Source organism: Erpetoichthys calabaricus, chromosome 8 (genome assembly GCF_900747795.2).
Source record: "Erpetoichthys calabaricus chromosome 8, fErpCal1.3, whole genome shotgun sequence".
NCBI classification, from domain to species: domain Eukaryota; kingdom Metazoa; phylum Chordata; class Cladistia; order Polypteriformes; family Polypteridae; genus Erpetoichthys; species Erpetoichthys calabaricus.
The window spans coordinates 65,001,145-65,013,430 of NC_041401.2; the positions used below are offsets into that span (position 1 = coordinate 65,001,145).

General features: G+C 40.4%; 1 protein-coding gene across 1 annotated transcript in view; it reads left to right on the forward strand.

Annotated features, from left to right (window-relative positions):
* Window positions 1-1,100: 1,100 nt before the first annotated feature.
* The window catches only part of smg6 (SMG6 nonsense mediated mRNA decay factor), a 539,535-nt gene continuing 528,349 nt past the window's right edge, over window positions 1,101-12,286 (forward strand). The window contains exon 1 of the mRNA XM_028806651.2: window positions 1,101-1,233. Within this exon, the coding sequence (XP_028662484.1) occupies window positions 1,152-1,233 (82 nt within the window). The 5' untranslated portion in view covers window positions 1,101-1,151. The remainder of the gene's footprint in view (window positions 1,234-12,286) is intronic.

Here is a 12,286-nt window from a genome sequence, read left to right on the forward strand (position 1 = left end):
ATCTAGCACTGAGAATCTCCAGTTCTTGGAGACTAATATATTTGTCCCTCCACCTCTTCCAGTGGACCAACAGGTATGAGAGAAATGAATAAAAGCAAATGTGGTTAAACAGTGTCTCTTGGGGGTTGCTCTAAAATCAGATAGAAAAATACCAAAGAACTCAAAAAGGTTCCAATGTAGTGCTGTTATTCACACAAAAACAACAAAGTGGAGGGTCATATAAACTCAGCTGTACTAGTAATATAATGCTATAACAAATATGGTCTGAGATTTTTCATGTGCAAAAGATAGAAATTTCGATATAAGGTAGTTGTACTTATTAATGCTGGTGCTTGGGAGGAGGGTGACGGGTTGCATAATGATTAGCACATACAAATAAGAATTTAACCTATGCGCCACATATGATAGTAATGACCCTTTAAATCTACAAACAGAAAATGGTACGCATTTAAACGCCTTATTCCAATGGTCAATTTGCTCCGAAATAGTATGAGTCCCCCTAAACCCTAATAAATAAGAAAAGATGGATAGTCTGAAGCACCAGTGGTTATGGAGAAAGTACATTATTATATTAACATTCTTGCTTGTTTTTCGTTGTTAAAAATACAATCTCACGTAATTTGGTAGTCATATACAGACACCCGGTGGTGCAGTCGTTAGCACTGTTGCCTCACGGCTACGGAGTTCTGGGCCTGAATAACCGGCCCGAGGACTGTGTCGAGTTTGCAGGTTTTTCTCGTGTGAGGCTAACTGGCTGTTCTGGTGTGATTGAGTGGACACGGTCGTGCAGGGTTCGTTTCCATCATGTGCGTATCACCGAATCCGTGCGATCCTGAACTAGATAAAAAGGTTACAAAATGAATGAACGTATTGCGTGTTTCATCAAGCTCGCGAAAATGAATAGCAACGTGGAACAAGATGTTTAGACTTAAACACATTAGGCAACTGCACGAATACTAGCTGATTTTTTTTTTAAATATTGGGCTTTTAGCGCAGTCGTATCCATAAACGTTGGCTTGTAAGTACGTTTCTGATGTGACGTGATCTCCATGCTCCTCCCCCTGTTTGCAAGCGGCTTTTGGCGGGACACGAACCTCGCGAACATTTTGTGCGCTGCCAGCCGCCGTCTGTTTGTTTACGTCACGGGGAAGATGGCGGAGCAGCTGGAGCGAGTCAGGATCTCAGCGGCAGAGCTTCGTGGTTCGCCGTCTGTAGGTAACGAAGAACGGACAGGTGAGGACAGATGAGAAAAAATTGAGAAGGGAGATGCAGGGGAAGACGGATTTTTACGCCGTGGTGTTTGGTGAACGAGCCCCTACGGCTCGACTACGGGCTACCGAATCGTGTCGAGGCCTTGTTGTGACTTGAAGATGAAGCCTCTTTGGCTTACCTATGGTCTCTACCAAGCTGAACCGAACGCTTGTTTGACATTAAAAACTCCGCGGTGCCAAAAGAGCTCATTGAGAACTGGCATTAAACTGGAGTACTGGAAGCTTAGTGTCACAGTAATTTGGACGCTTCAGTGACATAAAGTAGGAATTTGTAAAGTAAATCGCGGTTAAGAGCAACAGGGTCCCCACCGTGAGCAATACCATTTACTCACTGTTTTTCCGTAGTTGCAGAAGCTTTGGGTTAATGGCCAGGATTGTTTAATTCTCCTTTAAGCGCTTCTTCAGTCTTATAATTGTTTTTTTTTACGTAATACATACAACGAAGCCTTATGGACGGTAATTTTGCCCTGATTTTTCCTCTCCAGCTTTGAAGTAAACGACACTGAGATCCTAAATTTGTATGTGTCAAATGTACTATTTGTCTAAAAGTTTGTATAGTATTGCATGGTAAAGACGGTTGTTTCTTAGCACAGATGATGATCTGAAACGTCACCTTGTAGCCAAGGGAATATATGTACTTCAGCTCCGCACTCATCATTTTGTTGGTTTTGTATAACGTTGGGTTATAAAGCGTCCGTCTGAAGTTCTTTAAAATCAGATTTGTGCTTTGACAAGTTTTGGAACTGGAATACTTTATTTAGTACGAATACCAAGTGTAGTACAATAATTGGGACTTTTTAAGGCATAAAGGTTATGTCTAGTTATGATCAAGGAATGAGGACAGTTGCCTTCCAATTGTAACCACAATTATATCAATGTTAAAGACAATTGTTTTAGGTATGCCATTTGTAGCTATAATAGGCTTTAGTTGGAATATGTGAAATTGGTTAACTTAATGAATTAATTTGATTAATCAAAAGGTTTATTCTCTTTCAGTATCCTAATGGGTGGTGATAACTCTGTTCTTGTTACCTGTATTGGCTTATTCGGTACTATGTGTAAAAGTTTGCTTAGATCACATGCTAAAATCTTACATACACTCGAAAGGTAAAAACGATGTACACACACAATAAATTGTAATACCATACATATGCCACATTCCTCTATTAACTTAAAACTATGTGTGCGTGCATGCGCCTTTCGCCACTGTCCATCAGCACCATATATATCGTAAATAATGTGTTTTGAATATTTGCAATGTAATTGCCATATAAATTTGCTCTTTCCTGTATGTCTTTACTACAAACCATAGAAAAATAGATGAAAAAAGGCAGAAAACGAAGCTTACATGAATGTGAACTTGAGGTATTACAGATTGAACTGGAGAATCGCAAAAACATTGTCTTTTTCTGGACTGTCTGCTGAAGTCACAAGAAAAAGAAAAAAAAGAATGAGAACACCCGAGTGAAAAGGGCAATAGCAAAGTGTCATCATATAGTGCCCAGACCTCTGCCATAACTGTATATACCTAAACCTGTTTAATCCAGAGAAATGTTGTTGGGGGACTGGATACATTAGAAAAGTCGTACATTGCTGCAAATTGCCTTTTGATTTTGGTTTGCTTACCCTGATAGTAAAGATATTGTATGTATCTGGGGTAGCATCTTAAGCATACCATTCCATGTAGATGGCATTGTTTGGTTTACGAATTACTCCGTGATTCCTGACCTCCATCCATCCATTATCCAACCCGCTATATCCTAACTACAGGGTCACGGGGGTCTGCTGGAGCCAATCCCAGCCAACACAGGGCGCAAGGCAGGAAACAAACCTGTGGCAGGGCGCCAGCCTGTCGCAGGATTCCTGACCTACCAGCCAATTCATACTGAAAAGCTTCGGTCGCCAAATACCCTACAGTTGTTGAAAATCTGTAATTGAACAGAGATCACTTGGTTTCTGCGTGGTGAAATAGATAGACAGACAGACAGATAGATAGATACTTTATTAATCCCAAGGGGAAATTCACATTCTCCAGCAGCAGCATACTGATACAATAAATAATATTAAATTAAAGATTGATAATAATGCAGGTAAAAACAGACAATAACTTTGTATGATGTTAACGTTTACCCCCCCCCGGGTGGAATTGAAGAGTCACATAGTTTGGGGGAGGAACGATCTTCTCAGTCTGTCAGTGGAGCAGGACATTGACAGCAGTCTGTCACTGAAGCTGCTCTTCTGTCTGGAGATGATACTATTTAGTGGATGCAGTGGATTCTCCATAATTGATAGGAGCCTACTGAGCGCCCTTCGCTCTGCCACAGATGTTAAACTGTCCAGCTCCATGCCAACAATAGAGCCTGCCTTCCTCACCAGTTTGTCCAGGCGTGAGGCGTCCGTCTTCTTAATGCTGCTTCCCCAGCACACCACCGCATAGAAGAGGGCGCTTGCCACAACCGTCTGATAGAACATCTGCAGCATCTTATTGCAGATGTTGAAGGACGCCAGCCTTCTAAGGAAGTATAACTGGCTCTGTCCTTTCTTGCACAGCGCATCAGTATTGGCAGTCCAGTCTAATTTATCATCCAGCTGCACTCCCAGATATTTATAGGTCTGCACCATCTGCACACAGTCACCTCTGATGATCACGGGGTCCATGAGGGGTCTGGGCCTCCTAAAATCCACCACCAGCTCCTTGGTTTTGCTGGTGTTTAGGTGTAGGTGGTTTGAGTCGCACCATTTAACAAAGTCATTGATTAGGTCCCTATACTCCTCCTCCTGCCCACTCCTGATGCAGCCCATGATAGCAGTGTCATCAGCGAACGTTTGCACATGGCAGGACTCCGAGTTGTATTGGAAGTCCGATGTATATAGGCTGAACAGGACCGGAGAAAGTACAGTCCCCAGTGGCGCTCCTGTGTTGCTGATCACAATGTCAGACGTGCAGTTCCCAAGACGCACATACTGAGGTCTGTCTTTAAGATAGTCCACGATTCATGCCACCAGGTATGAATCTACTCCCATCTCTGTCATCTTGTCCCTAAGGAGCAGAGGTTGGATTGTGTTGAAGGCGCTAGAGAAATCTAGAAACATAATTCTTACAGCACCACTGCCTCTGTCCAAGTGAGAGAGGGATCGGTGTAGCATATAGATGATGGCATCCTCCGCTCCCACCTTCTCCTGATATGCAAATTGCAGAGGGTCGAGGGTGTGTTGAACCTGTGGCCTCAGGTGGTGAAGCAGCAGTCTCTCCATGGTCTTCATCACATGTGATGTCAGAGCAACAGGCCGGAAGTCATTCAGCTCACTAGGACGTGATACCTTTGGGACTGGGTGATGCAAGATGTTTTCCAAAGCCTCGGGACTCTCCCCTGTTCCAGGCTCAGGTTGAAGATGCGCTGTAGAGGACCCCCCCAGCTCCGATGCACAGACCTTCAGCAGTCGTGGCGATACTCCATCTGGACCCGCTGCTTTGCTGGCACAAAGTCTCCTCAGCTCTCTGATCACTTGCGTTGTTGTAATTATGGGTGGGGATGTCTTTCCTATGCTGGTATCAGCAGAAGGATGTGTGGAGGGTGCAATACTCTGAGGTGAGAGTGAGAGTGGGTTAGGGTGGTCAAACCTGTTAGAGAAGTTGTTCATTTGGTTTGCTCTCTTCACGTCTCTCTCGATGGTGGCACTCCGCTTCGAGCTGCAGCCAGTGATGATCTTCATCCCGTCCCACACTTTCTTCATGCTGTTATTCTGCAACTTCTGCTCCAGCTTTCTTCTGTACTGCTCCTTCGCCGCCCTGAGCGGGACTCTGAGTTCCTTCTACACACGCTTGAGCTCATGCTGATCACCGCCTTTAAAAGCCCTTTTCTTCTGTTTCAAAAGGCCCTTGATGTCACTTGTAATCCATGGCTTGTTGTTAGCATAGCAGTGTACAGTTCTTACTGGAACTACAATGTCCATACAGAAGTTGATGTAGTCAGTAGTGCAGTCAACAACTTCATCAATGTTCTCACTATGAGATCCCTGCAGGATATCCCAGTCTGTAGTTCCAAAACATTCTCTCAGAGCCTTCTCTGCCCCTGGGGACCACTTCCTGAATGAGCGTGTGGTTGTAGGTAGGACCCTCACTCTTGGTTTGTAGTGAGGCTGAAGCAGAACCAGGTTATGATCTGCTTTCCCAAACGCAGGCAGCGGGGTGGCGCTGTATGCGTCTTTAATGTTTGCATACAGTAAATCAATAGTCTTATTTCCCTGGGTGTTACAGTCCACATACTGAGAGAAGGCAGGTAATGGTTTTGTCTCCAGCGATTAGCACAAGCGTTTCAGGGTGCTGCGTTTGTAACTTAGCAACAGCAGAATGGATAATGTCACTCACTATCTCTACGTCCGCCCGAGGAGGAATGTATACAATAACAACAATTACGTGTCCAAACTCTCTGGGCAAGTAATAGGGACGCAAACTTACGGCCAACAGTTCGATGTCCCTGCAGCAAGTGGAGACTTTGATGTTAACATGTCCAGAGTTACACCACTGTTTATTAACATAGCTAGCGAGTCCTCCTTCTTTGTGCTTCCCGCAGGTACTTGCATCTCTGTCCGCTCTAACTGTGCTAAACCTGGGTAGCTCCATGTTAGCATCTGGGATGGTGGTAGTTAGCCACGTTTCGCAAAAGCACAACAAACTGCATTCTCTGTAGGTTCTGACATTTTTCACCAGCGCAGCCAGTTCGTCGATCTTATTTGAGATTGAGTTCATGTTTCCCAGAATCACAGAAAGCACCGAACGCTTAAAATGGCACTTTCTCGCAAGCCACTTCGTTTTTAGCTTAGTGCCGGCTCTGCTGCCACAATACCGCCTTCTTACCTCATCGGGTAAATAGGGAACCACACCGGCACTGGCATTTGTTTGTCGGCGCTCGAAGTTGAGTAATTGAATAAACGAGTCTCCGCGTGTAAAAATCAATGCCCACGTTGTAAAAGTAAGTGTGTCTGGGGAACGAATCCAAATAAAATAAAGTGATAGGAGTGATCATTAAAAAAGAGAAAAAATAAAAGTAGAAAAAGAAAGTAGTACATGGAGCTGCTGAAAAGGCTGCCACTCTCTGCGGCGCTTGAGTCATACATAATGTAGGCTGCAATTCAGCACACAATTCCCAAGAGGACACCAGGAAGTCTAAATCGGCTTATAAGCAGGATACCCCATTAGCCAAAAAGTCATTGCTATTCCTGAAAATTTGCTTTAACCTGTGTTTGGCAACAGAGCTGACCCTTCGTATATGCACATCATGCACTCTGTATGGGGCTGTTAATCAAAGGCCCCTGGAAGGATCCACAACTAGTGTGTACTATGTTTATTTCTGTTTTGTGAATTGTCAAATTAAATTTGTTGTCAGTCTCCTTTTGTGCATATTTTCCATTAAACCAGAGAGATATCTACACCAGATAGGAGCACAGAAAGGAAAAAAGCAAAAGCATGAAGAAGCAGCTTGTCCTGCACTTGAAGGGGTGTTTAGAAATCAAAATTTGTCTAACTTCCAGTAAGCTAGCTAATGTCATGGCAATTGCTGCTACACTAAAGCTAGCGGTTTACTGGAGTTACAATGGATGAACAGTAGCATTATGTGTAATAGTTTTGATATTGAGTGCTTAACAAATATCATCTGATGCTGCATTACCCAGCGGATACATGTTTGAGAATTATTTATTCCTGCCATTTAGACCGATGCATACGTGTTGATAAAGGCTTCTCACGTTAGTTGATATATTAAATGTTCTGAGTGTTGTTGCATTGAGGACACATTTGTAAATTTCGGCAACACAGATTGTCCTTCTTACTAGTTAGTTGTTGGCTCAATTATGAAAAAGCACTATGCAAGCAACTTTGACATCCAAAAAGAGCAATTAGATCAGATTAAGTTCAATTGTTGGTTATTTTATTGCTGGCATACAATATTAATTTAGTTAATGCCTTATTGCTATCAGCTAATATTGGAAGGACAAGTTTAGATACATTTCTAAGTGTATGTGATATAGTCACTTGTTTTTTTTTGTTTACTGCACTAAGTAATTTTTGTGCACATTCAGTAGTAGTATTAGTACTTATTTTATTATTATAATTATCATTAGTAGTATTTTATGTTATTATTGTTAGCAGTAGTATTACAATTGTTGTTGTATCACGTCACAAGTGATACTGTTGGCTATATCAAGTAACAAAGAGTAACGGTACATTGATACCCAGGATCATTTTTACTCTTCTTAATTATACCTTCATTTTTAAAGGAAACAAATCAATAGGTATATCATTGCCATTAAATAACATTAATGTCAAAGTCTATAGATTGCTCTTTTGATTGCAACAATTCTCCCAGTAACAGCAGTATCTGCTCAGCAAAGGTTTTCAGAACTTAAGCTCATCAAGACATACTTGACTCATCCATGGCAGAAAAATGTGTAAACAGCTTGGTTATCATCAGCGTCAACTCAGACGCTGTCATATGATGACATAATAGATGACTTTTCCTCCAGAAAATGTAGACATGTGCTGTTGTGATATGTAACAAAGAGACTGGAGAAACTCCTAAACGTTCACATTTCAAGTTTTGATTTATAAAAAAAAAAAAAAAAGTTTGATGTTAGAAAGTTGTGATTAAGTTTTTGATGTGTGCTTCTTTTGTTTATTATTTATATATTTACTGTTCAAAATAAACTGTTCTAAGAAATAATGTAGAGGATTCAAGGAGTGACAGGTTGGGGAGTTTGGGGAGTGGAGGTGCCCAAGAAGAAGGTAGGCAGGTAGACAGATAGAAAGAACTGTATTTGTCTCTGGGGGAAGTTCTGATTCTTGGGTCGGCACTATTTGGAAGTTGTACAATACACAGTACACTCCTTTTAAGACCAAATAAATCAGCTACACACTGAAAGCTTTAAGCATATGTATTAGGCAATATTATCAACACTGAAGACTGGTGTATTGAGAAAACATGTCGGTTAACTGTGATATAATTTTTTCAAGTACATCAGAATGTGACTCGCACACCATTGAAATATTCAGTGACATGTATTTTCTGTTTGCTCGATTGTCCTACTGCCTGGAGTTGCTAAAATGCTAGCACCAAAAAGTCTATGTAGGACTTGCAGATGGTTGAAATTTTTTGTAAGTTTAAGCCAATTGCAAATGATTTGCACACAGTTTTGAGTATAAGCAGGTTTTGTACATGAGCATAATATGCATAAAATCACGGGAGATGATATAACCATAATTTGAATCATTAAGTTACAAAATATAGCAATTGAGATACCTTTATTGAGACTTGTGTAATTTTGCATATGATCTTGAATTTGCATAGATGAAAGCTTGGGGTGAATATTAGACCATTATTAATGTGAACTCTTTTGTATTGAATGATCAGTGTGACAGTTCCAAATAATTGTAAAAATGCTTTAACTTAGAGCTGTATCTGTGTTATTTAAAATAAACTATGTCTTTTTTATACTGAATATCTGTTGTAATTGAGGTCATCCTTATATCTATGTACAGTTAATGGACAACACTGTAGATTTCACAACGTTGAATCCTGTGCATATATTCCCAAGTAGCAGAGAGCATAAAAGCTATGCAACATCCCAAAATGAACGCAGTGCACAACAAGTGGAAGTGATTGCAGTGAATATGTGGTTAGTAAAAAAAAAAAAAAAAAAACACACAGAAACTATAATTTGGAGAACCCATGTACAGAATACAGATTTTAAGGCTGATACTGATGCATGTTTATAACACTAATACTATTGGTAAGCTATTCCAGATTTTAGGTGCATAACAGCAGAAGGCTGCCTCACCATTTCTTTTACGTTTAGCTTTTGGAATTATAAGCAGACACTCATTTGAAGATCTAAGGTTACGATTTGGAGTGTAAGGTGAAAGACATTCTGAAATATAGGATGGAGCAGATTATTTAAGGCTTTGTAAACCATAAGCAGTATTTTAAAGTCAATTCTAAATGACACAAGTAACCAATGTAGTGACATCAGAACTGGAGAGATGTGCTCAGATTTTCTTTTCCTAGTTAAGATTCTAGCAGCTGCATTCTGCACGAGTTGCAATCGATTGATGTCTTTATTGGGTAGGATTGATGTCTTTTTTTGGGTAGTCCTGAGAGGTGTGCGTTACAGTAATCTGCCCGACTGAAAACAAAAGCGTGAACTAATTTCTCAGCATCTTGCAATGTTATAAGAGGTCTAACTTTTGCTGTATTTCTTAAGTGAAAAATGCTATCCTAGTGATCTGATTAATATGTGATTTAAAATTCAGGTCAGAATCAATAATTACCCCTAAATTCTTTACCTCCGTCTTGACTTTTAAGCCTAATGGATCGTTTATTTCTAATATCCTCATTATATCCATTTTTGCCAATCACTAAAATTTCTGTTGTCTCCTTACTTAGTTTGAGAAAATTACTACTCATCCATTCAGAAACACAAGTAAGACATTGTGTCAGTGAACCAAGAGAGTCGGGGTCATCAAATACAGTTGTGTGTCATCAGCATAGCTGTGGTAGCTCACGTTATGTCCCGAGATAATCTGACCTAATGGAAGCATGTAAATAGAAAAGAGCAGCTGACCCAGGATAAAGTCTTTTGGAACACCATATAGAATATCATGTGTCTTTGAAGTATAATTACCACAACTAACAAAGAATTTCCTACCTGTCAGGTAGGACTCAAACCAATTTAACACTAGAATTACCAAAGTCTACGAAAAAACTTGTAGATCCGGTCCACCTTAAAACCATTCGCACCTCTCCGCCAGCGTCCTTTGTCCTCTAAATATGCCAATAAAAACAAGCTGCAAGCAGCCGGCTATTCCATCCCCCCACCGACTTAGAACGTGCACGAGCATCTCCCAGCTCATGCCTTGATTGATTATCTGGGAGTGAAGTGGAGTGTTAGAGTGGAAATAATAGATAGTTATTAGGAACACACGCATTTCATGTGTGTTCCGTTTCTACAGTAATCTGTGTAAACACATTGTTAAAACAAACTTTTTCATATTTTAGTAATGTTACAAAATGTAGGCATAACTATAGAATGTGTGAAGCATGGAGTCCAAACATCAAATAAACACTTTCAGAAAAGGTTCAAGAACAATACAACGGCTTCCGTGGTGTAGCGGTAAGATTTGCTGTCTCAGAGCGCGCAGCAGGCTTACTGTCCTTCAGAGACCTGAGTTCGATTCCCCGTTGAGGAGAAAGTGTTAATTTTTTTTTTAACCTCAAACGGACATAAAATTTATAAATTGGTATGCACTGTCAGTTAATGAGATCATTATATTTTCATGTGGGATGCTCCTTTTAAAATATTTTTTAACAATTGAGACTGCAATTAACATGAACAAGTGTCCTTATAACTGTTATGTTTAAGATCCATAACACAATGACAGACAGAGCACTGCGTACTAGAGAGACAGACAGGCAGAAAAGTCACTAGATATATAAACAAACAGGGAAGGCACATGTACTGAAAGAAAAAAAAGATCCCCATGCGCTCTAACACCCCCCCCCCCCCCCGATCTGACTCTAAGTAACAGTGCAAGTACAGATGCAAACCAAGTGTATGTGTGTACTGTATAATATTAACAAAAAGGGCAGCTTACTACTGAAAACAGCAAATATAGGAGTGAGTGGGGATCGAACTGGGGACTCTTTATCACACTTGGTTTGCGTCTGTACTTGCGCTGTTACTTAGTCAGATCGGGGGGGGGGTGGGGGGGGATGTTAGAGCGCATGGTGATCTTTTTTTTCTTTCAGTACATGTGCCTTCCCTGTTTGTTTATATATCTAGTGACTTTTCTGCCTGTCTGTCTCTCTAGTACGCAGTGCTCTGTCTGTCATTGTGTTATGGATCTTAAAGATAACAGTTATAAGGACACTTGTTCGCTGTTCGTTTTCAAATAATATTGCATTAGTGCGATGATGTTTTCACATATATTGTTTCTTTCTTTCAGGTGTGTAATAGAAACCACAGCATAGAGAGAAGCTTGTATATTGTAACAGGTACACATGTTGTAAATTTAGGAAAGACGATTTGCGTGTGTGTGAACAGTTAACATTTGAATCTGATGATTGCATATAGTGCTGAATTTACTGCTCTGTACTATTCTATCCTCTGCATGTCCTGGAGTACAAAAGAAACCGCATACAGCAACATGTGGGGACTGGCATGATCGGGGAAAAAAAAACACGCAGTCACTGATTACAAACTGCAAGATGTTATGCAAATGAATATGAATAATATGAATAATGTTGCATCCGTGCCACAAAGTTTTCCGAAATGTACTATACAGGTCATAAAACGAATAATTCCAAATATCATATATACCTACGTCTTTTTTTTTTTTTTTTTGACCATAAGGTGCATACTAATTCAGCATGAGCAGGAACACTTAATAAAACTGAATAAAAAAAATCAAGTGATGGTGAGATACGAAGAAAGCAGATTCGCCAGCGTTTGTGTGTCAGTTTTAATCCCTCCAGATGAGAGAATGTCCAGTTCCATTGTCTCAAAACACCACTCACATCTCCAGTTATTCCGTTTCAAATGAAAAATAACAGCGTCAGATCCCTGGGTGGGGGGGCGGTAGTATATATCGTGATTGTGATTTAGAGAGAATAAAAGTAAAAAAAAAACGCTATCTTTTACAGGTCCTATAAATGCACACCGTGTGTTAGACGCAAACCAAATGTATGTGTGTACTGTATAATATTAACAAAAAGAGCAGCTCACTACTGAAAACGGCAGATATAGGAGTGAGTGGGGATCGAACCGGGGACTCTTGATTACAAGTCAGCAAATCTTACCACTATGCCATTGAAGCTGTTGTCTTTTCCTTGAACCTTTTGTGAAAGTGTTTACTTAATCTTTGGACTTCAGGCTTCATACATTTATATAGTTTATGCCTACATTTTGTCATTTACTACTAAAATATGGAAAACGTTTCTGTTTTAAAAATGTGTTTACACAGA